At 46.1% G+C, this 23565-nt stretch overlaps 1 protein-coding gene across 2 annotated transcripts in view; it reads left to right on the top strand.

The window, feature by feature from the left end:
* Positions 1 to 2672: 2672 nt before the first annotated feature.
* LOC149340954 (sodium-coupled monocarboxylate transporter 1-like) overlaps positions 2673 to 23565 on the top strand; it is a 62891-nt gene continuing 41998 nt past the window's right edge. For both annotated transcript variants that reach the window (XM_089549891.1, XM_089549892.1), the window contains exon 1: positions 2673 to 2949. In XM_089549891.1, coding sequence (XP_089406017.1) covers positions 2803 to 2949 — 147 coding nt within the window. In that variant the 5' untranslated portion in view covers positions 2673 to 2802. The remainder of the gene's footprint in view (positions 2950 to 23565) is intronic.

Genomic DNA, 23565 nt, shown 5'->3' with positions numbered 1-23565 from the left:
ATATATATATACATATATACATATATATATATATTGTAGTGTGCCAACTGTGACAGGTTCCGCTACCGCCATGCGCCGACACTGCGCTGCGCCTGACGACGACGAAGTTATGCGCCGACACTACGCTGCGCCTGACGACGACGAAGTTCCCCCGCTCTCTTCTCTCTTGGTGCTGGCTACGCCCGTCTACGCTGCCAGACCCTGCACAGCGGTTCGGTCTCTTGAAGACGCCTAATAAACGCACCCCTACAATATATATATATATATATATATATATATATATATATATATATATATATATATATATATATATATATATATATATATATATATATGTATGTATGTATGTATATATGTGTGCGTGTGTGTCTGCGTGTCTGTGTATGTGTATGTGTGTGTGTATGTATGTGTATGTATGTATGTGTGTGTATGCATGTATGCGTGTGTGTGTGCGTGTGTATGCGTGTGTGTGTGTGCGCGCGTGCGTGTATGTGTGTGTATGTGTATGTGTATGTGTATGTGTATGTGTATGTGTGTGCGTGTGCGTGTGCGTGTGCGTGTGCGTGTGCGTGTGCGTGTGCGTGTGCGTGTGTGTGTGTGTGTGTGTGTGTGTGTGTGTGTGTGTGTGTGTGTGTGTGTGTGTGTGTGTGTGTGTGTGTGTAATAACGTGACAGTCTTTTGGCTCTTCAATTAGGGGTGAGAGCCTCGTCAAGGTACTGCGTTTGTAGCTTTTTGCTCCTACCCTAGCATTTGTTTTCTGTTCTTTAGGACAAAAATGCTGAATAAAGTAGATTTGAACTAATAAAATGTGAGGAAAACGATCAATACAGATAGAGCTAATGCCGACCCCAGACCATGATGTTTGTCATCTTTTATTCTTCTCAAATCCGACCACGCCGAAATTCTTTCTGAAAACCTTTACATTCCCACCGTGCATTATTTGCATGATGTTTGTCATCTTTTATTCTTCTCAAATCCGACCACGCCGAAATTCTTTCTGAAAACCTTTACATTCCCACCGTGCATTATTTGCGGTCGAGCGACCTTATCGCTAGCTCCACGAACTGACCGAAGAGATTCCAAAAATTTTTACACTCCACGGGGGCTTTCGCGCTATCATCATATCTCTCTGTGCATGGTCCAGATAAAAATTCGCTTGTCCAGATAACAGCTGAACAGGTAAGATGGCGAGTACGTTAACAAGTTCGGCGTCCTCTTTCCTCAGCTATTCTTCACCAGAAATACAGTCGACTCGGACGCAAATCTCTCCCTTCACGCCCGATCCTTTCTCGCTTCGAGAAGAAACACGTGGGCATAGAGTGTTCCGCATCGCCTTTCTGCGACGTGTCACAGAAGCGCCAGCGCTTGACGCTGCAACCGGGACTGACGTGTGGCCTTGAACGTCACCGACAAGGACGAACCACTCTCGCTTCGACAATGCGGCGCTTCTCGAAGTCGATCGCCGTTCCGTGAGGAGTTCACGTCACGGGAAGCGACCACGTCTGCGTCACCACGCCAGACATTCGCACCCCTCCCCCCTCAATAGTCTGGCCATTTTCTTTTTTATTTATTTTCAAGCAGACTTTTCTCACGTTCCCTTTAAGAATTTGCGCAAGGCTTCCCGTATTTCACAGTCGTTGAGAGCTGGGCATCGAGCTCAAACGCCAGGTCGAACTAGCGAAGTTACAGCTTCACATTGGGCGGTACTGTTTGCGTTTTATAACCCCTTTGCGAATAACCTCTGCGGAGGTAAGCGCCCCGAATTATTAATACATGCCATCGCGAGACCCGAGCAAAAGAAGCCGGCTGTGTGCGTATATCAAGAGCTTTTTCCTCAAGTGTGGTTATACCTTTGGACGCAGGCAAAAAGAAAGTCGTGTAATGTCGATCTAAAATCTTTCATTCTCTATTTCTATCAGTCCGCAACTCCAGCAACTCCACGTCTTCCTAGATTCAGAATGTGGGGGCGACATCATTTTTGGCGCATTTATTCAAGCCCAAACGTGACGGAGTACTTACACAACTGAATTACAAATAGACCCGTCTCACCTCATATAGCCGGCATGAGTAGAACAGAGATTGAGACGAACAAGTCATATCGGAAGATTGCCAAGAGCGCCCATTTTCACACAGACTTGTCGAAAAGGTCACTTGATCGTTGTACGACAAATACTTATTGAGTTCCAACCTCACTTTGTTTTGGTTATATTTTTGTTAAACGTTGGTTACAATCGCTGAGCATCATATTATAAGTGGGGTCTGCCAGTCTAGCAATCCGTCAGGATGGTGACATCTATTTTGCGCAATGGGTATTCCTCGACCGCTTTCCTGGACTTCCCTTTATTAAATGACCCTCGGGGTACAAAAAACACAATCCTGTATTGCAATCACAGCCCCGTTTCGAAAGACGGGAGAACCGCATAGAACGCGCGTGCGCGCACCTGAAGCTCCGCTTGTGTGACGAGTGGTGGAAAGGGGGAACGCCCGTGCTCTGACGACAACGCGCAGTCCCGCTGGAAAGAGGCAGGACCTGTATCTATCTCTCCAATTGCTTCGTTCTTGCCGTCGCCGTTGCTCTTAACGCACCTGGGGATGCGAAAGACAAGAGAGAAAGAGAGAGAATGAAAAGTTTCGTTTTTAACGCCGCTCTTCGCGCTTTTGCAGCGCAGTTCGCGGTGACGACGCCCCGGCTGTGGACGGGAGCGGACGGAAGGAAGAGAGTGTCCGGTGCGTGCTGTCCTGCTAAGAGCATCGAGTGGTGATCGCGCTGGTTGGTGGTGCCTCGAGTGTCGCGGTTTCACCATGGCCGTGCGGTACTTTGACGCGGCCGACTACTGCGTGCTGGTCGCCGTGCTCGGAGTGTCGTCGCTCATCGGCGTCTACTTCGCCTGGAAGGATCGGCGAAGCACCAACAACAAGGAGTTCCTCGTGGGAAACAGACAGCTCCAGGTGAGTTGATCAAAGAGCAAGGGTTTTTTTTTTTTCGCTTTCTCAGAATATAGAGCTTCACTGTCGCATGCGTAGTGCATCCGTGAGAGGTGAAGAGACGTATATATTTAAACGACAAAGAGCACCAAGCGAAACTTGAAGGTGTCCTAAAATGTTGCCTCTAATTTGAGCCTAAGTCACTTCGCCGCTTCAGAGGGCTGGGCGGAAGCCCCATGTGGTGCAGTTCTGTGGTCCTCACTGTTTTGGCTGACGAACTTTGTAAGCGCCATACTGCGAGGTTCTTACTCATGCCGCGTCAGTACGGAGAAATACGTAGCAGCCCGGCAGTCCGATCACGGTGCAAGGCGCCGGGTAGCAGCTAGTTCACGAAACGCATCCCAAGGAGCACCGCCAAGGTCAGCGAGGCTACTCTCCATAAACGGGCGTTTCAACACCGCCTGTCGCGGCATGGCGAAATAAGGCCTCGATTTCAAAGCAGAGTGCCCAGCTGAACCGCTCGTGTCTTTCCTATTGTGTCCCCGTCTAAAAACATAGTTGTTGTTTTATTTGTAATTTCAGACCACCGGCTGCTTTATAAAATTTTCAGCAGACTTTTTCTTTCGGGACATCCTTCTTAGAATTATTTCTCCAGCCGCCAACACTTTTAGTGGAAAATACGTGTGTATCAGTGGTAGGGTGCCGTTTGCAGCCAGACTGTATAGCGGAGTCAAGTGACTGAACATGCATTCGGTTTCTCCGAACACGCGCACGGCTATTGGAACGAGCTTTTGCTGCCGAAACAAAATAAAGATAAGCGGTCTTGGCATTCAACAATATTTATCGGAGCCGCCTTCCTCGGGCAACGCCAGCAAAATGTATTACGCCTTGCAAGCAGGCCCAATCATCCAGGCTGGTTCTTAGGGCCCTCCTCAATCAAAAACAGCAACGCGAAGAAAGAAAAATAAATTTATGCATTTTATAAGTTCATACAAATCTCACGTCTTCCTTCTGCTCTGATGCATGCGATTCCCACGTGCAAAACTATATAGTCAGATTACAGGAAATGAACGAAGCTGGAGATGCCCCTCAAAGTTGGCCCTCCAGTCGATTGCGTCGACCGATTTTCATCAAGCCGTGGTTAATCCGATTAAACTGTGGATAATCACCAGGGTGAATCTGGTGAATCTGATGAATCAGTGTAATTACTGTGCATCATTTTCGTGCATGTATTTTTTGCCTTTTATATAACCACCGCATGCTTTGTATCGCATATGTGCTATGTTTGCATTTTGCCACATGCATTTCGCCTTCTCTGATTAGTTTTTAAGCGCCCCTGACTTGGAATCACGATATGTAAGCACATCTTGTTTATGCCATTGCAGTTTCATGCTACTGCTTCGCCACGTGCCTTTTTCGGACTACATATTTCTGTTTCTTTTGTTGTTTTCGTGCCATGTTGATATCGCCAACCTATATATATGACGCTCTTAAGCATTCGCGCTTTTTTCCGACGAAGGCCGGTCCCGCGGCCGAAACGTCATTAAATTGTTCTAAGCTACAAACGTCTTCATATATTTTTCCCGTATATTTCTAACCGAGCCCGAGCAAGTTTTCTCTCTCTCCCGCTCTCTCTGTCTATATATATATATATATATATATATATAATAAGTTGGGGAAGTCACATTGAAAAACTTAACAGATTTATTCAACGTTTCGACCAGGGACTGGTCTTTTTCAAGAATGATCAACAGTGCATGGAAGGGTCTTCTTATAGCAGTGAACATGGCACACACAGGGCTTGAAAAAGAAAAATGAGAAAAAATCAAAAGGGGAAAGAGGAAGACAGCCAAGACACGAAACCCAAACGCCAAGGTGCGCCAGCAAAGGCGCCGCCGTGAAAGAGGTGAAAGAGGGTGGTGGGCCTGAGCGGGCACGCGTCTAGTTAAAAAAAAAAAAAAAAAAAAGAGCGTAGGGGTGGTTAACAAAAGAAGGCAAGTGCCTGCCAATTGTGTGCGTAAGTGTCGCCTCTAGCCACCTCTGTGTGGCCCCGCGCGACTCCAGAAAAGCACGAGAACGCACAGGTTGCGGTTGAGCTAAGTGTCTCCACGGGTGGCACGCGGACCCCCAAAACCAGATGAGGTTGCATATGAAGACCATATGGAAAGCTCCTTCTTTACAGGAGTAGAAAAAAAGGAATAAGTAAAGACAAAAAATGGCTCTGCGATGGCCGAAGGAAACAAAACCACATGAGGGTCGCACGTGAGAACCACATGGATAGGCTCCTTCTTTACAGGAGTGGGGAAAAAAAAAAGGTATAAAGACAGAAAATGGCACTGCGATGGCCGAAAGGAACAAAAACACACACACGCAGAGGCGACATGAATACACAGAAAATACACAAAATTGTGTCACTTTTGTAGCATTCTTTAGCAGAGGATATGTGGGGAAATGCGTCAAAGCCCACAAATTAAGTTATAGGCAGCGCCAGAGTGTTAGAAAGTGTACCAAAAAGGCAAATTTCATTACATGAAACACCGCTTAGGAATAACACAACAACAATATTAGAATAAATACAAATGGCACGCGAGATAATACAGGCGCCCAAAATTATAATAGAGTTCAAGAGTGTGAAAAATTGTCCCAAGAAACAAAGTTTACCCAAACGCCGTGATCAGCACCAACAAAATGATAATAATGCGGTGAATACACATGAGCGAGAGCGTCACAGAATTCGTGCTTAACCACAACAAAAATAATGTCAGTACCTCGACTAGAAATGAAAGTGTTAAATACATAACAAATCGTTATGCAACTGTCATCATAGTAGATTTAAGAAACAATATTTTCGATGCAAAAGAGTTCACAAGGAAAAGAAAAACAAACAAACAAAACACTGCAGGAAGATTTAGCCAGAAAGGCAGGAGAGTTTGCCAGGGCTTTCATTAATTCCAGCCGACAAGGTGTTAAATTTAAATATTAGATATGATTCACAGGCTTCCCTGTCGTAATGTGTCTGGAAGCCAGATTGGAGTATGGTGGCTTTGAAGTTTCCAAATGAATGGCCTTTTGTCGTTACGTGTCTTGAAAGAGGCAGATCTGGCAGTGATCTTATGTGTGCTCTGTGGTTATTTATTCTCAATCGGAAAGGAGTTTCAGTTTGCCCGATATACTGAGCACGGCACACACCGCACTCGAGGAGGTAGACTACGTTGCTGGTGTCACAGTTGAAATCTCCTCGAATTTTGAATGAGAAAGACGACGCTGTGCTGCGAGCTTCTGTGACCTTATTCATCATTGGACAAAGTTTACAGCGCGGTTTATTGCAAGGTGTGCACCCTGAGACTTCACCGTTGTCTAGTTTCGAGGAGGTTACGGCATCTTTGATATTCCTTGCCCTCCGATATACGACACGGGGTGGTTCGGGAAGCAAGCGCTTCATTTTGTCGCTCTGAAGGAGAATGTTGTGATGCTTTCTGAGAATAGCGTTAACATTCGGTGCTGTTGGAGAGTATGTTAATATCAGATTAGTTTTGTAGTTCGTCTGCGCAGTCTTGGTGTTATTTAGCATTGTACGGCGGTCTTGTACTGCAGCTTTCTCCAAGGCATCGTCGATGATAGGCTTCGGGTAGCGCTGTCGGACCAAATCCTTGCGGAGTTTCTCACAGTTAGAAGCGAAGTCCTCTTCACGGGAGCAAATGCGTTTAAATCTGAGAGCCTGGCTATATGGTATTCCTTTCTTGCAATGATTTACGTGACTACTTTTAAAATGCAAGTATTGGTGCCTGTCCGTTGGCTTCCTAAACACGGAGGTGACAAGCTTGTTTTGCGAGATCTGAAGTTTGACATCCAGAAAGCTGATCGTAGTGGTTGAGTAGGTGTGGGAAAAAGAGATGCTTCTGTGAGCATTATTAAAGTTAGCGATGAATTTGAGTAGCTCTTCTTCACCATGGCACCATATAAGAAATATGTCATCTATAAACCTCCTATAAAAAAGGGGTCTGAAGAGACAGCTCTCCAGGTATTCAGTTTCCAGAATGCCCATAAATATATTGGCATAATTAGGACCTACTTTTGTCCCCATTGATGTGCCACTAATTTGCACATAGTGGTCGCCATCAAATTCAAAGTTATTCATTTCCAAAACCAAATGCAGAAGTGTTTCGAGGGTCGTGCCATCCACTGGTCTTTCCAGCTCTGAACCTCTGTAAGCTTTAGCGACCGCCCTGATGCCATCCGAGTGGGGTATGTTGGTGTATAGGGACGCAACATCGAGGGTAACGAGTATGCTGTTTTCTGGAATGAACAGATCAATTATGTCAGAAAGAAAATGAGTTGTGTCTTTGACAAACGAAGGAAAAGTTGGTGGTATGTCTCTGATTAAGCTGTCGACAAAACTGGAAATTTTTTCTGACGCGGTTCCTATTCCGGAAATAATTGGTCGTCCTGGGTTATTTTCCTTATGTATTTTTGGCAGAAGGTAGAACCTACCGGGGATGGGAGACAACGGAAGCAAAGACTTGGCGATTTTATCAGTTATTTTGTTCTCCTTTACGAGGTCTTCTAGAGTGGTTTGGACCAGATGTTTGAAATCTGAAGTTGGGTCGGAAGCTACAGGTTTGTAAAAAGATTTGTTGCTCAGCTGCCGCTCTGCCTCATTCTTGTAGTCTTTGGTATTCATGACGACAATTGCACCACCTTTGTCTGCGGGCTTTATAATTATGTCGGACCGTGTGGCGAGAGACTTCAAGGCAATTTGTTCCTTGTGTGAAAGATTTTTTCGGCAATATGAGCGCCTTTTATACTCGGACAGTATATCACTGTGCACGGCCTTTATGTAGAGATCCAGACATTTTTCGCGCTGTGGAGGTGGAGTCCAGTGCATAGTTGATGGAAGAGATAGCCCAGCGTCTTTGTTTTGAGACTTATTATCATAGTACTCTAAGAGCCTAAGGCGACGGGCAAAATTATCTAAGTCTTTGTAAAACTGGAGCTCATTTAAGTTTCCGCTGGCGGGGCAAAAGCTCAGGCCTTTCGATAGGATGCTCCGCTCTTCGTTGGATAGGTCTGAATCTGATAGATTGATTATAGAGACACCTTTCCATGCTTGTTCACCATCAGAACTATGTTCACTGTTAGCAGGATCTTCGGCTATTTTTATTATTTCTCGACTCTCGGTAGGAGCAGCAATACCGTCGCGGCTGAGTTTGTTTTGTTTTTTGGCAAATAATAGGCCACTTTTTTCGGCTTTGAAGTCTTCCAAAGTGCGCAGCTCGTTGTCTGTCAGAAAATTACATTCAAAAAATTCTTTTTCTTGTTGCAGCAAACGATTAAGGCAAGATTCATCATGTTCAATCACGACAGTCAAAAGCCCAATAGATGCGTCATTCAAAATCTCCCTCCATTTTGCCACGTGGCTTGGTGACAGTTCTGACACGGCTGGTTTCACATATATCCTTAAACCCTTTGGTACAACATTATGTCTCTTGTAAGAAGTTAAAGTGCTAACGTGGTGCTGATATCTTATTCTTTTTTCAACAATTTTGCGACCCTTTAAAAACGTTCTAGAAAGTTTAGAGCTGGAAAGTTCACCTGGGAGCACACAATGGCGTCAATTTGCAGCACCCTGGCGGGTAACGTCCGAGTATGACCTGCTACGCAGGTCGTAGCGGCGCTCCGCTTCTGGCGGCGGCGGAGGGGGAACGTCCGGAGTCGGGCATCTTGGCGTCGTATTGCTCGATGGTTCGCACGAAGCGTGGTCCAGCCACCGTGCCTGGCTCCGTGCCGAGTCTCGTAGGATTATGTGCTGCAGATGGCCCGCAATTAGGGCGACGCCTTCAAAACTCGGATGAAGGCCGTCCGCAGCAAGAACCCGGCCGGTCGGAATCCATTGGAGCCCATGGTCGATATAGAAGACCCCGCTCGTGCGACAGCAGTACTTGCGCAGGAGGTCGTTGAACCTGCAGGCCTCCCGGTTGCACCGCTCCACGAAACGCCGGTTACGACCACCCGTGCGGCGATTTGGAGCTCGAGGGAGCACCAAGGTTGCATAAATTTTGCTCACGGTTGCATAAATTTTGCTCAATATCCCTTATATTGCGATCATGGCATCTGAGAGGGTCACGGCGAAAAACATCACCTGGAAGTTCCCAAGCACCTCAACGGCTACAGTAATAATCGGCGATTCCCAGATCAAGCACCTCCATAATCACTTTCATCCTGGGCGGAACGGGACTCCCGCCTTTATTTCCCAGAATGGAGCCACTGTCGAAGACGCAATGCACCTCCTGGACTTCGTCCCTCGCACTGCCACAACAGTGGTGCTGCATGTCGGCACCAACGACATTTCGAAGCAGCCAGCAAAAACTACATTCCAGCGGTACCGGCAGCTGATCAGCACAATCAAGGAAAAGCGGCCGACCGTGAGCAAAATTTATGCAACCTTGGTGCTCCCTCGAGCTCCAAATCGCCGCACGGGTGGTCGTAACCGGCGTTTCGTGGAGCGGTGCAACCGGGAGGCCTGCAGGTTCAACGACCTCCTGCGCAAGTACTGCTGTCGCACGAGCGGGGTCTTCTATATCGACCATGGGCTCCAATGGATTCCGACCGGCCGGGTTCTTGCTGCGGACGGCCTTCATCCGAGTTTTGAAGGCGTCGCCCTAATTGCGGGCCATCTGCAGCACATAATCCTACGAGACTCGGCACGGAGCCAGGCACGGTGGCTGGACCACGCTTCGTGCGAACCATCGAGCAATACGACGCCAAGATGCCCGACTCCGGACGTTCCCCCTCCGCCGCCGCCAGAAGCGGAGCGCCGCTACGACCTGCGTAGCAGGTCATACTCGGACGTTACCCGCCAGGGTGCTGCAAATTGACGCCATTGTGTGCTCCCAGGTGAACTTTCCAGCTCTAAACTTTCTAGAACGTTTTTAAAGGGTCGCAAAATTGTTGAAAAAAGAATAAGATATCAGCACCACGTTAGCACTTTAACTTCTTACAAGAGACATAATGTTGTACCAAAGGGTTTAAGGATATATGTGAAACCAGCCGTGTCAGAACTGTCACCAAGCCACGTGGCAAAATGGAGGGAGATTTTGAATGACGCATCTATTGGGCTTTTGACTGTCGTGATTGAACATGATGAATCTTGCCTTAATCGTTTGCTGCAACAAGAAAAAGAATTTTTTGAATGTAATTTTCTGACAGACAACGAGCTGCGCACTTTGGAAGACTTCAAAGCCGAAAAAAGTGGCCTATTATTTGCCAAAAAACAAAACAAACTCAGCCGCGACGGTATTGCTGCTCCTACCGAGAGTCGAGAAATAATAAAAATAGCCGAAGATCCTGCTAACAGTGAACATAGTTCTGATGGTGAACAAGCATGGAAAGGTGTCTCTATAATCAATCTATCAGATTCAGACCTATCCAACGAAGAGCGGAGCATCCTATCGAAAGGCCTGAGCTTTTGCCCCGCCAGCGGAAACTTAAATGAGCTCCAGTTTTACAAAGACTTAGATAATTTTGCCCGTCGCCTTAGGCTCTTAGAGTACTATGATAATAAGTCTCAAAACAAAGACGCTGGGCTATCTCTTCCATCAACTATGCACTGGACTCCACCTCCACAGCGCGAAAAATGTCTGGATCTCTACATAAAGGCCGTGCACAGTGATATACTGTCCGAGTATAAAAGGCGCTCATATTGCCGAAAAAATCTTTCACACAAGGAACAAATTGCCTTGAAGTCTCTCGCCACACGGTCCGACATAATTATAAAGCCCGCAGACAAAGGTGGTGCAATTGTCGTCATGAATACCAAAGACTACAAGAATGAGGCAGAGCGGCAGCTGAGCAACAAATCTTTTTACAAACCTGTAGCTTCCGACCCAACTTCAGATTTCAAACATCTGGTCCAAACCACTCTAGAAGACCTCGTAAAGGAGAACAAAATAACTGATAAAATCGCCAAGTCTTTGCTTCCGTTGTCTCCCATCCCCGGTAGGTTCTACCTTCTGCCAAAAATACATAAGGAAAATAACCCAGGACGACCAATTATTTCCGGAATAGGAACCGCGTCAGAAAAAATTTCCAGTTTTGTCGACAGCTTAATCAGAGACATACCACCAACTTTTCCTTCGTTTGTCAAAGACACAACTCATTTTCTTTCTGACATAATTGATCTGTTCATTCCAGAAAACAGCATACTCGTTACCCTCGATGTTGCGTCCCTATACACCAACATACCCCACTCGGATGGCATCAGGGCGGTCGCTAAAGCTTACAGAGGTTCAGAGCTGGAAAGACCAGTGGATGGCACGACCCTCGAAACACTTCTGCATTTGGTTTTGGAAATGAATAACTTTGAATTTGATGGCGACCACTATGTGCAAATTAGTGGCACATCAATGGGGACAAAAGTAGGTCCTAATTATGCCAATATATTTATGGGCATTCTGGAAACTGAATACCTGGAGAGCTGTCTCTTCAGACCCCTTTTTTATAGGAGGTTTATAGATGACATATTTCTTATATGGTGCCATGGTGAAGAAGAGCTACTCAAATTCATCGCTAACTTTAATAATGCTCACAGAAGCATCTCTTTTTCCCACACCTACTCAACCACTACGATCAGCTTTCTGGATGTCAAACTTCAGATCTCGCAAAACAAGCTTGTCACCTCCGTGTTTAGGAAGCCAACGGACAGGCACCAATACTTGCATTTTAAAAGTAGTCACGTAAATCATTGCAAGAAAGGAATACCATATAGCCAGGCTCTCAGATTTAAACGCATTTGCTCCCGTGAAGAGGACTTCGCTTCTAACTGTGAGAAACTCCGCAAGGATTTGGTCCGACAGCGCTACCCGAAGCCTATCATCGACGATGCCTTGGAGAAAGCTGCAGTACAAGACCGCCGTACAATGCTAAATAACACCAAGACTGCGCAGACGAACTACAAAACTAATCTGATATTAACATACTCTCCAACAGCACCGAATGTTAACGCTATTCTCAGAAAGCATCACAACATTCTCCTTCAGAGCGACAAAATGAAGCGCTTGCTTCCCGAACCACCCCGTGTCGTATATCGGAGGGCAAGGAATATCAAAGATGCCGTAACCTCCTCGAAACTAGACAACGGTGAAGTCTCAGGGTGCACACCTTGCAATAAACCGCGCTGTAAACTTTGTCCAATGATGAATAAGGTCACAGAAGCTCGCAGCACAGCGTCGTCTTTCTCATTCAAAATTCGAGGAGATTTCAACTGTGACACCAGCAACGTAGTCTACCTCCTCGAGTGCGGTGTGTGCCGTGCTCAGTATATCGGGCAAACTGAAACTCCTTTCCGATTGAGAATAAATAACCACAGAGCACACATAAGATCACTGCCAGATCTGCCTCTTTCAAGACACGTAACGACAAAAGGCCATTCATTTGGAAACTTCAAAGCCACCATACTCCAATCTGGCTTCCAGACACATTACGACAGGGAAGCCTGTGAATCATATCTAATATTTAAATTTAACACCTTGTCGGCTGGAATTAATGAAAGCCCTGGCAAACTCTCCTGCCTTTCTGGCTAAATCTTCCTGCAGTGTTTTGTTTGTTTGTTTTTCTTTTCCTTGTGAACTCTTTTGCATCGAAAATATTGTTTCTTAAATCTACTATGATGACAGTTGCATAACGATTTGTTATGTATTTAACACTTTCATTTCTAGTCGAGGTACTGACATTATTTTTGTTGTGGTTAAGCACGAATTCTGTGACGCTCTCGCTCATGTGTATTCACCGCATTATTATCATTTTGTTGGTGCTGATCACGGCGTTTGGGTAAACTTTGTTTCTTGGGACAATTTTTCACACTCTTGAACTCTATTATAATTTTGGGCGCCTGTATTATCTCGCGTGCCATTTGTATTTATTCTAATATTGTTGTTGTGTTATTCCTAAGCGGTGTTTCATGTAATGAAATTTGCCTTTTTGGTACACTTTCTAACACTCTGGCGCTGCCTATAACTTAATTTGTGGGCTTTGACGCATTTCCCCACATATCCTCTGCTAAAGAATGCTACAAAAGTGACACAATTTTGTGTATTTTCTGTGTATTCATGTCGCCTCTGCGTGTGTGTGTTTTTGTTCCTTTCGGCCATCGCAGTGCCATTTTCTGTCTTTATACCTTTTTTTTTCCCCACTCCTGTAAAGAAGGAGCCTATCCATGTGGTTCTCACGTGCGACCCTCATGTGGTTTTGTTTCCTTCGGCCATCGCAGAGCCATTTTTTGTCTTTACTTATTCCTTTTTTTCTACTCCTGTAAAGAAGGAGCTTTCCATATGGTCTTCATATGCAACCTCATCTGGTTTTGGGGGTCCGCGTGCCACCCGTGGAGACACTTAGCTCAACCGCAACCTGTGCGTTCTCGTGCTTTTCTGGAGTCGCGCGGGGCCACACAGAGGTGGCTAGAGGCGACACTTACGCACACAATTGGCAGGCACTTGCCTTCTTTTGTTAACCACCCCTACGCTCTTTTTTTTTTTTTTTTTAACTAGACGCGTGCCCGCTCAGGCCCACCACCCTCTTTCACCTCTTTCACGGCGGCGCCTTTGCTGGCGCACCTTGGCGTTTGGGTTTCGTGTCTTGGCTGTCTTCCTCTTTCCCCTTTTGATTTTTTCTCATTTTTCTTTTTCAAGCCCTGTGTGTGCCATGTTCACTGCTATAAGAAGACCCTTCCATGCACTGTATGATCATTCTTGAAAAAGACCAGTCCCTGGTCGAAACGTTGAATAAATCTGTTAAGTTTTTCAATGTGACTTCCCCAACTTATTATATTTTTAATCAGTTGCCTTGAAGATTTTGTTATCCCTTATATATATATATATATATATATATATATATATAAAAGATAAACTTACTTGGTTGCCAGAGGTAAAATGCGAAATTGAGAAACCCTTCGTTTAGGCAAAGATTTATTGGGAGTCGACGTATCGGACACAGCCTGTCCTTTTTCAAGACTGAAGTTACATGGTACTTCTCCTCTTAAAGGGTCTTCATTTGTGTAAGTGTTCGACACACACACACACACACGCGCACATGCACACGCACGCACGCACGCACACACACACACACACACACACACACACACACACATATATATATATATATATATATATATATATATATATATATATATATATATATATATATATATATATATATATATATATATGTAAGATAAAGTCACCAGAAATTGAAAAACGTAAGATTTAATTCACGGCGTTTCGGCTGGAGGACCAGCCTTTTTCGAGTGTATTACAGTATTCGAAAAGGGCCGCTTTTATAGCATCCGTGAGGTACAGGAAAAAGCGTAAAGCACAAATGCAATATCACACTCGAAAAAGGCTGGTCCTCCAGCCGAAACGTCGTAAATTAAATCCTGTTATGTTTTTCAATTTCTGGTGACTTTATGTTATACATATATATATATATATATATATATATATATATATATATATATATATATATATATATAAACCCGGGGGCTTCATTTTATTTCACTTTTATAGCATACAATGTTTCGCTGAAACCTGAGTAGAGAAGTGTACGGTGAACAACAGATATCGTTCCCGCCATATGGAGAGACACGCGCAGAAAGCACAGTAGTGCCCGATAAAAACACAAGCTTGCATTGTTTCCCCGAGCTGTCACTGTCTCTGTCAGTTAGCTGATACCTGCATTCTCACATCGTTTCTATCACAGTGCTGCTGTCGGACAAGAATTTTCTTGAAACAACAACAACGTATTCAGAAATTATCATGCTCAGTAGTACGCCCAGGTTCGTTTCTTATCAAAGGTGTAACACTACTTGCTACACTTTTGATAAGACGAGATCAATCTTTCCGGTATTCAGCAGCAACGCACATAGGTGCGATGTTTTTCCCGGACCTCACCCAAACAATATTGACGTTAAGCTTTCAGATAGAAATTGCACTATCGTAGAGCCTCCACTGTCTCGTTCAATGTGTTTCGCCAGTGGCTGTCAGATAATAAAGCGAAGAAAACCAGGTAGCCGTGTACCAGCCTGATAAAAGCTTGGAATCGAACCATCGACATACCTGTGTGGAGAAGGGCTCGTTCCAGGCTTAGCTACTAACTGAAATTGCTTTTCTTCTTGCCTTCCGGCATCATTGGCGTCAAGGCAATACACATCCTAGTGCAAACAGTTCCACTTCAACCATGTCAACGATAGTTACCAATACACTTCTTTGGTTTGGGTTGTCGATTTGGAACATGGCAGAAAATTCTCGGACATTAAGCTATAAATTTAACAAAATGGCGGTTAACAGCATGGGACTCTCGACGTTAGTCCCTCCAAAGATGAGGCTAGGCAGTCTTCACTCTGTGCTTGTTCAGTGCTGAACTAGAGCGGACAGAAAATTTTCTGCTCTTCCTAAACCGCTTCTTCACTCTGAGAAAAATGTTTCTTTCAAATCTAAAACAGCTAGATTAACTGTGTTCTTCCCCTAGAAGCCTCTAAATTTGCCTCATGTAAAGGAATATCTGCACCTTATTTGCACATTGTCCATATAGTGAAGCCACATTTTTCAATTATATGCTCTTTTTTTCAACTAATCCGTCTCTATCTAACTTTTTCTGAATCTCCCAAAGTGAATATAAGCAGCACCGCTTCAGAGGCTAACAATAGCAAAGATAGTTAACAGCTGTTGAAGCAATCCTGACTGCACGCTCACCTATTTCTCTGGCACGGGATTGGCTGTACGCTCTTTTTTTTTTATTCCGTGTTTGCCGGTGCATTTGATCCTTCCATCACCCCTTTCCCCCATTAAACTGAAATTTATCAAAACTTAAATTTTTTTAAGTGCTGATTTCTAGCCACTGCTGGAAAGTTGTTGGCTGGAAGGCTTGCTCGCAAGTAACATTTCGAGCGGGAGGCTAAGAGCGTGCGATGAAGAAATTCTGTCAAAGAGGAGGCGGCGAAGAAAACGCAGTAGAACACGTACTCACGTATATTACGGCGGAGGCTCTCGAATGAGGGGTGGCTTGTCTGTATCCATACATTCTGCACCGGAGAGAAGGCACGCTTCGGGTGACAAGAAGCGAAAATACCCGCACGTATACTATCCGGCAAACCCGCACAGTCAGCACGAAGTGGCGTGTTTATTGCAAGTGAATTCACTGGCGTGATCCCACTTCTGCAGAAGTACGTGGAACACGAGTTCTAGTCTTCGCCACACATTCCAAGCGAGGAATGAGTAAACCTAGTTCAAATGCTCCCCTTAGTCTTCGTGGAGAATGTTACTCCTTGAGGACACTACCTGTGGTTGATACTCCGTTTGCAGGTATTTGCGAATGGAAGTAACCGGTGTTCTTTGAGGGGCGAATGATTGTGGCGACCCATTTGATTCCAAAAATACTGGCCTATGTAATATTGTCTTTTCTGACTTCGAGAGCAGCTTCGCAGAAGTGTATATTTCATACAGCTGTGCGTTAATATTAATGGAATCGGCCAATTCACTTGACTGCTAGTGTGGCAAAGCAGGGAGTAGTAGATGAAAGGGGATAGTCCCATCCTCCATGGTCGGGGCCAGACCCCTCTCTCCGTTGTGGCATCGCTCCCTGCATTGTCACGCTAGCAGAGTAGTAAGAATCGGCCGACGCCATTTGCTGGAAGGGGATCTTTTGACGGGGAACAGCCGCTGCTTTCTTGAGTTGTATCCCACTGTAGCCCCCCATTGCTGCCTTGCTTGCGCTGATATTAAACCATCTACACAAGCGCCCGCTAACACGGAGCGCAAAAAAAGTGGATGAACAACCTATTGCCAACAACCTATTGCCAACCAATTCCTTTTTTTGTGCACTGCTTCAAGGCGCCGAACGTTCTCAGTCCTTCGACGGCGATTGGGGCCAATTTACATGACGCACACTGAGTTAAGGGTGGGTAAAACGAAACAAGTGGAAGGCTTCCCGCATTTGCAGGTAGTGGCCTTCGCCGCTGTCAGGGGCGGCTACCTTTGTACACATGGTAAACGAGCGGTGGCTACGTTCGTGCTGGTTGGCTACCGGCGACCGCTCAACTCGCATGCATGACTGTAGTAGGAAAGAACTTTAAAAAAAAACAGCAGTTGCTAACACTGGGCCGCGGCGTTTTGTATATTCCGCTGGCCAATCGCAACAGTAAACGAAATCAGCTTTTTAATGTTTGACTATATCAAACAATTCATGTATAAAACTTATAGAGCTCATGATTTTTTTCTTGTGATAAGCTTCTTGCTTAGGTAACAAGAAACGTTTAAGCAACGAACTACTTTTTCGTCGTGGAGGAATTCTGTGCGCGAAGGCTGAATGTGGGCGGAGCTTCACTGCAGACTTAAGCTCACCCGACTATAGAACAGAACTCACCCCGCGGGTATAGGTGGCGTCTGCCTTGTGGTAACGAAAGCACCATGCATCTTTTTTACCGATATTCGCAGAGAAAAGGAAGGGCAGTGTTTGTGTGTGTGTGTTTTTTTTTCCAACGCAAGATTTCTCGCCTCGCTAAAGGGGCATGGTGCGGAGGTCGGTCCCTGCCATTTGCGATCCCTTTAAACTTACCTATTCTTGAGTAACAGCCAGCCAAGCTGATCCATATGCACTTGCAGAGCAGTGCAAACGTGATAAAGGCCAGTTCAGATAGGCAGAGATTAATGGGCTATGCACACAACCGGTACACTGAAACCTGTGCAGTTGGCATTCAGCGCGTTTTGGTCCACTGCGATATAGTATTCAAATCAATGCAGCGGCGCGATGTTTTTCAGCACAGCATGTATGAGACGACGCGTATGCTACAGATTTATACAGATTAATGCAGTAAGCTGCAATGCCTTTATGTAACTGTGTGCATGCTTCCAAATTGTTTGCTTTTCTTGCGAAAGCAACGCTACGCGAGTCGCCGAGCCATTTCGCGAAGCTGATAAAAGGCCATACTGCGCATGCGCTAGGAGCAGTGACGTCACACAGCGCACAGCTGGCGCGCCGCCGCCGTCGCTGCGCGGGTGACTCAGGAATGGACCAAGGCGATATGCGCAAAGTTACTATGCCAACGCGGTGACGCATTCAAACTATGAAATTTAAGTGGGGACAAATAAAAGCAACGCATTTAGTTCGGTGTATTCGAGGCGTTCCCTTTCAGTATATGGAACAGAAGAACAGACACTGTGAACAATTTCAACTCTTCCCAACGACCAAGACCAACGTTTTTAAAATAGCCGCCGCAGTGGCTCAGTGGTTATGGCGGCCGGATGCTGACCGGAAAGACGCTGGTTTGATCCCGGCCGCAGTCATCGAATTTCGATGGCGGCAAAATTATAGAGGCCCGACCATGTACTGTGGGATGCCAGTGCACGTTAAAGAACCCCAGATGCTCGAAATTTCCAAAGTCCTTCACTACGCCATATCTCATAGTCTGAGTCACTTTGGGAGGATGAAGTCCCATAATCCCATTGAATTTTTGATAATTTCGTAAAAGCCTCTGGCGCATACAAATGTGCAAGTCCGAACTATGAAAAAGTCTATAGTTCAAAATTACGCAAAATAGCGCGCTTGAAGCATATTTAAAGGCAATCTTTCCGGTGAAAGCATCTATCGTCTGCATATAAGTTTTCGCCATTGATATACTGGCGCGATATCTATACTCAGAGGCTGTGGCGTGGCCGAGGTCACAAGATTGGACCCTGGCCGCAGCGGCCGAATTTTTATGGAGGTGAAATGCAAAAACGCTCTTGTGCTGTGCGATTCAGTGCACATGAAAGAAAGAGCTTCGAGTGTTGCGAATTGATCAGGAGCCCTACACTATGGCGTCTCTCATATCCCGTGCGCAGCTTAGTGTCGTTAAACCTTTCATGACACTTACCATACACCTCGCTAAAAGCAGCTGCATTAACTCGACTGCGCCGCTTTGCTCGAGCCCTGGAACGTACATCATGGTCGCTTTATCGAAGTATGGCCCGATGAACGAGCGCCAGACTTCTGCATCAAGGTTTCTGAGTTTATATTCGACAAGGTCAGGCACGTACTCAGCGCCTCAATTCCCGGAATGTTTCCAGATTCGCGTGACAATTAATGTCGTTTTCACCGGAACAGCGCGCACTAAGACACGGACAAGAAGGGAGACAAGGCACACACGAGCGCTGACCGAGACGGTGTTCACTGGGGCCTTGCAACGCAGAAGCGCATCAACTCCTTCAGACACGCACCTATCGGATTCTGCCACCGGTGCCAACCTGGACACCTGCGTCACCATGCTCAGAAGTTCTGCGGGCGACCTTTTGGGTTCCGTGCCGTACTTCGGCCCCTGGGAGAGAACACGACGCACTTCCGCAGGCAGCGACACGTTCCCTGCGGTGTGGATTACATTCTCTGTCGAGTGCTTCTTTCTGGCCGGTGATGCCCGGAGCTGGAAAAGGGTTTGGTGCCACAAGAAGTCAGCCGTTGTGTTCGCTAAATCAGAAAGCTCTTTCCATTTCTTCTTTCTATGTGGTGGGGCTTCGGTTCTTTGCAGCAGAAGAAAAAGACTGCGCCTGTAAAACCGAGCTTGTCTGTTCCATTCAGCCTTCAGGATGTGGCAAATTCTTGAGCAATGGCCCTGCGAAGGCTGGAATCCTCCAAACAGCTGCAGAACGTACGTTGGAACACGTTTTTCCTTGACGAGAAAAGCCAATGATCGAGCGTTGCATACGGCGACAGCAATGTAGGTGACGAGAATACATGGATGGACGGACAGACAATTAATAGGGCCCGATGTACTAGAAATGAAATTCGTTAAAACAGATGCTTGGGCAAGTTGGTAACTCATTTTCACCGGAACAGCGCGCACTAAGACACGGACAAGAAGGGAGACACGACACACACGAGCGCTGACCGAGACGGTGTTCACTGGGGCCTTGCAACGCAGAAGCGCATCAACTCCTTCAGACACGCACCTATCGGATTCTGCCACCGGTGCCAACCTGGACACCTGCCTCACCATGCTCAGAAGTTCTGCGGGCGACCTTTTGGGTTCCGTGGCGTACTTCGGCCCCTGGGAGAGAACACTACGCACTTCCGTAGGCAGCGACACGTTCCCTGCGGTGTGGATTACATTCTCTGTCGAGTGCTTCTTTCTGGCCGGTGATGCCCGGAGCTGGAAAAGGGTTTGGTGCCACAAGAAGTCAGCCGTTGTGTTCGCTAAATCAGAAAGCTCTTTCCATTTCTTCTTTCACCGGCCAGAAAGAAGCACTCGACAGAGAATGTAATCCACACCGCAGGGAACGTGTCGCTGCCTACGGAAGTGCGTCGTGTTCTCTCCCAGGGTGTTCTCGCCCGCAGAACTTCTGAGCATGGTGAGGCAGGTGTCCAGGTTGGCACCGGTGGCAGAATCCGATAGGTGCGTGTCTGAAGGAGTTGATGCGCTTCTGCGTTGCAAGGCCCCAGTGAACACCGTCTCGGTCAGCGCTCGTGTGTGTCGTGTCTCCCTTCTTGTCCGTGTCTTAGTGCGCGCTGTTGCGGTGAAAATGAGTTACCAACTTGCCCAAGCATCTGTTTTAACGAATTTCATTTCTAGTACATCGGGCCCTATTAATTGTCTGTCCGTCCATCCATGTATTCTCGTCACCTACATTGCTGTCGCCGTATGCAACGCTCGATCATTGGCTTTTCTCGTCAAGGAAAAACGTGTTCCAACGTACGTTCTGCAGCTGGTTGGAGGATTCCAGCCTTCGCAGGGTCATTGCTCAAGAATTTGCCACATCCTGAAGGCTGAATGGAACAGACAAGCTCGGTTTTACAGGCGCAGTCTTTTTCTTCTGCTGCAAAGAACCGAAGCCCCACCACATAGAAAGAAGAAATGGAAAGAGCTTTCTGATTTAGCGAACACAACGGCTGACTTCTTGTGGCACCAAACCCTTTTCCAGCTCCGGGCATCACCGGCCAGAAAGAAGCACTCGACAGAGAATGTAATCCACACCGCAGGGAACGTGTCGCTGCCTACGGAAGTGCGTCGTGTTCTCTCCCAGGGGCCGAAGTACGCCACGGAACCCAAAAGGTCGCCCGCAGAACTTCTGAGCATGGTGAGGCAGGTGTCCAGGTTGGCACCGGTGGCAGAATCCGATAGGTGCGTGTCTGAAGGAGTTGATGCGCTTCTGCGTTGCAAGGCCCCAGTGAACACCGTCTCGGTCAGCGCTCGTGTGTGTCGTGTCTCCCTTCTTGTCCGTGTCTTAGTGCGCGCTGTTCCGGTGAAAATGAGTTACCAACTTGCCCAAGCATCTGTTTTAATTAATGTCGATGACATTATTTTTGAAGAGAACTATGAAAAATCTATATGTGGGTGCAGCGCATCTGTATGTTGGAGCAGGGCATTCCAGATACATATGCTTGAGCTATATGTGAGTGAAAAAGGAAACTAATGCGAAATGTCAGTGGGTTATGTATAACATGTTTCTTTGCAAATGGCCTAAATCAATTTGTTCCTACCCTCGTCCAAGTTAAAAGCTGCTATACGCCCTCGTTTAGTTCAGCAGGACAGCCTGCATATACAGCTCAACAGCAGCTCGAGTAGAGCGTTGTCTCTGAGACTTCTGTTGGGTGCACAAAAGAAATTTGTGGGAACAAGCGGCTTTTGTATCTGTTTGGCGCTAAAGGAGTCCCTAAAAAATGTTGCGAGTTGATTATTACTTGTTCACACAAGGCCTAAACTTACTTCTCTTCAAGAATGACATCATCCTGTTTGTGTTGTAACCTGATCTGGAACTTAGTGTGCATATTTGGAAAAAAAATGCACACACTCGTCTGTTCAACTAAGCAGCGAGTAGCGAGACCTTCAAGGACTGGTTCGGTAAGTTTAAAAGAGAAAGCAACGTGAGAACGGCATCGGTCCCGAATTTAGAGTCAATGTTTAGCGCGCAACTTTTATCCGCGTAGCAAACTAGCCCAACGAGAGTTCATTTAGCAGCGAGACTGAAGTTGTGTTGGATGCTATAAAGCATTATGCAACAACATATCCTGTGCTTATAAGCAGTATTCCACGAGTCGTATAAATGTATCCTGACCGGGCGGTGTTCGGTTAAATGCTAGACTATACGTAAACATTCGCCACCAACTGGTCAACAGGCATGTCACTGAAATTCGCGAGCATCTCAGCACGCCTAGCAGCCTTCAACACGCTCTTACGCTTCAGCCTGGATTGCAAGCCTAAAGACGTGACCGCAAGATCAATGAGCCTTCGTCAACCTCTGAACACCAACTTCGGGCGCAAGGTCGTGACGAAAGAAGAGCGGCAGCTCCTACATGCCCACAATGTCAAACATAAGTCCACCTTCAGGCACCTACCACAGGAAACTTTTTTTTCAAAACAGCAGCTAGAATTTTTTATATGCCGGATGTCTTTCCTGACATAAAACTCGCTGCAAACCGACAGAAGAGGCGAACAACAAAAAAGCACGAAGTTTTCATAAAAAGGAAGCTATGCAGTCTGCTGGACTAAAAAGGAGAAAAGTAAAACAGAGAAACCTTTAAAGTTCAGTGTCTTTGGTTGCACATACCATGAGTGCTACGAAGAAATTGTTCTGAGCAGGGGCTTAAATTTCAATCAGAGGAAACCGTCGTATGAACCGAAGGTTTGCGCGATGGAATGGTTCGCTAGCGTTCTTTATGAAGATGCCTGATTGAACCCGGTCGGTTGCTTAGAAGAATGCAAAAGCTGCCTCGTCAACAGCTATCTCCAAAGCCGAGAGTAACGTCCTCGAATAAATGTGGAAAAACAAAGATATCTCCATCCTACTCGCAGACAAAGGAAATGCAACTGCTGTGCTTGACAGCTTCGCGTACCACTCAATAATGGCTGAGATTTTCGCGGGCGGGACGAGCAAGCTGGCCAATGACCCGACTTCAAAAGTACAGTAAAGACCTCAGAAACTTCTCTGACATATTCAAAGGCCTTCCGCCCTCCGAAAGAAAGCGCGACAACAGGCGCCTTCGCACTAATGGATTGGTACACTCGATATACTGCTTGCCAAAAATTCGCTGAAGTAGAATTCAGTTAAGGTCAATCGCAGTCTTAACAAGATCGCCCTTTCCCGCTTGCTGGGCTATCAGCAGAAAGTTGTGGCTACGTTGGCAGGAAAAACGGCGAATTTAAAAAAATTATTTGAAAGAGATGTTCTTTTTGATGATAGTTTTGCACTCTTGTCATTCGGTGTCTGTTCGCTGCTCACAAATATTTCGGTCGACTTCGCCGCAGACACCTGCAAAGATCTCCCGAAGAATGACCAATCGGTTACCGATTGCCATACTATAACGTCAACGAGACCAGCGAACCCCTTCACTTCTGCTTTGCCAACACGTGTTTATAAAAGCAGAATTTTTGGAATCGCATTGAAAGCGTCAGTCTTAGTCACAACTGCTAAGCTAACAATGGAAGCTATTGAAATAAAATTCCTGAACTCGTTCACGCCATGCCCAAAGGCGTTCTTGAGGTACGTCAGTGTCTGTTTTTGCATTTTAAACAAGCAGCAGACACAAAGTTTCCTCTAAGATCTGAACGCCGCGGACAACCATATATTTCTAAAGTGAAGGAGAAGCGAATGGCCGCCTTCCTTTTTTTGGAAAGGCTCGTAAAGT

This window comes from Amblyomma mixtum, chromosome 6 (assembly GCF_055824585.1).
Source record: "Amblyomma mixtum isolate Tamu chromosome 6, ASM5582458v1, whole genome shotgun sequence".
Taxonomy (NCBI): Eukaryota; Metazoa; Arthropoda; class Arachnida; order Ixodida; family Ixodidae; genus Amblyomma; species Amblyomma mixtum.
The sequence above is the reverse complement of the archived record's forward strand: the minus strand, read 5'-3'. Positions and strand labels throughout refer to the sequence as shown.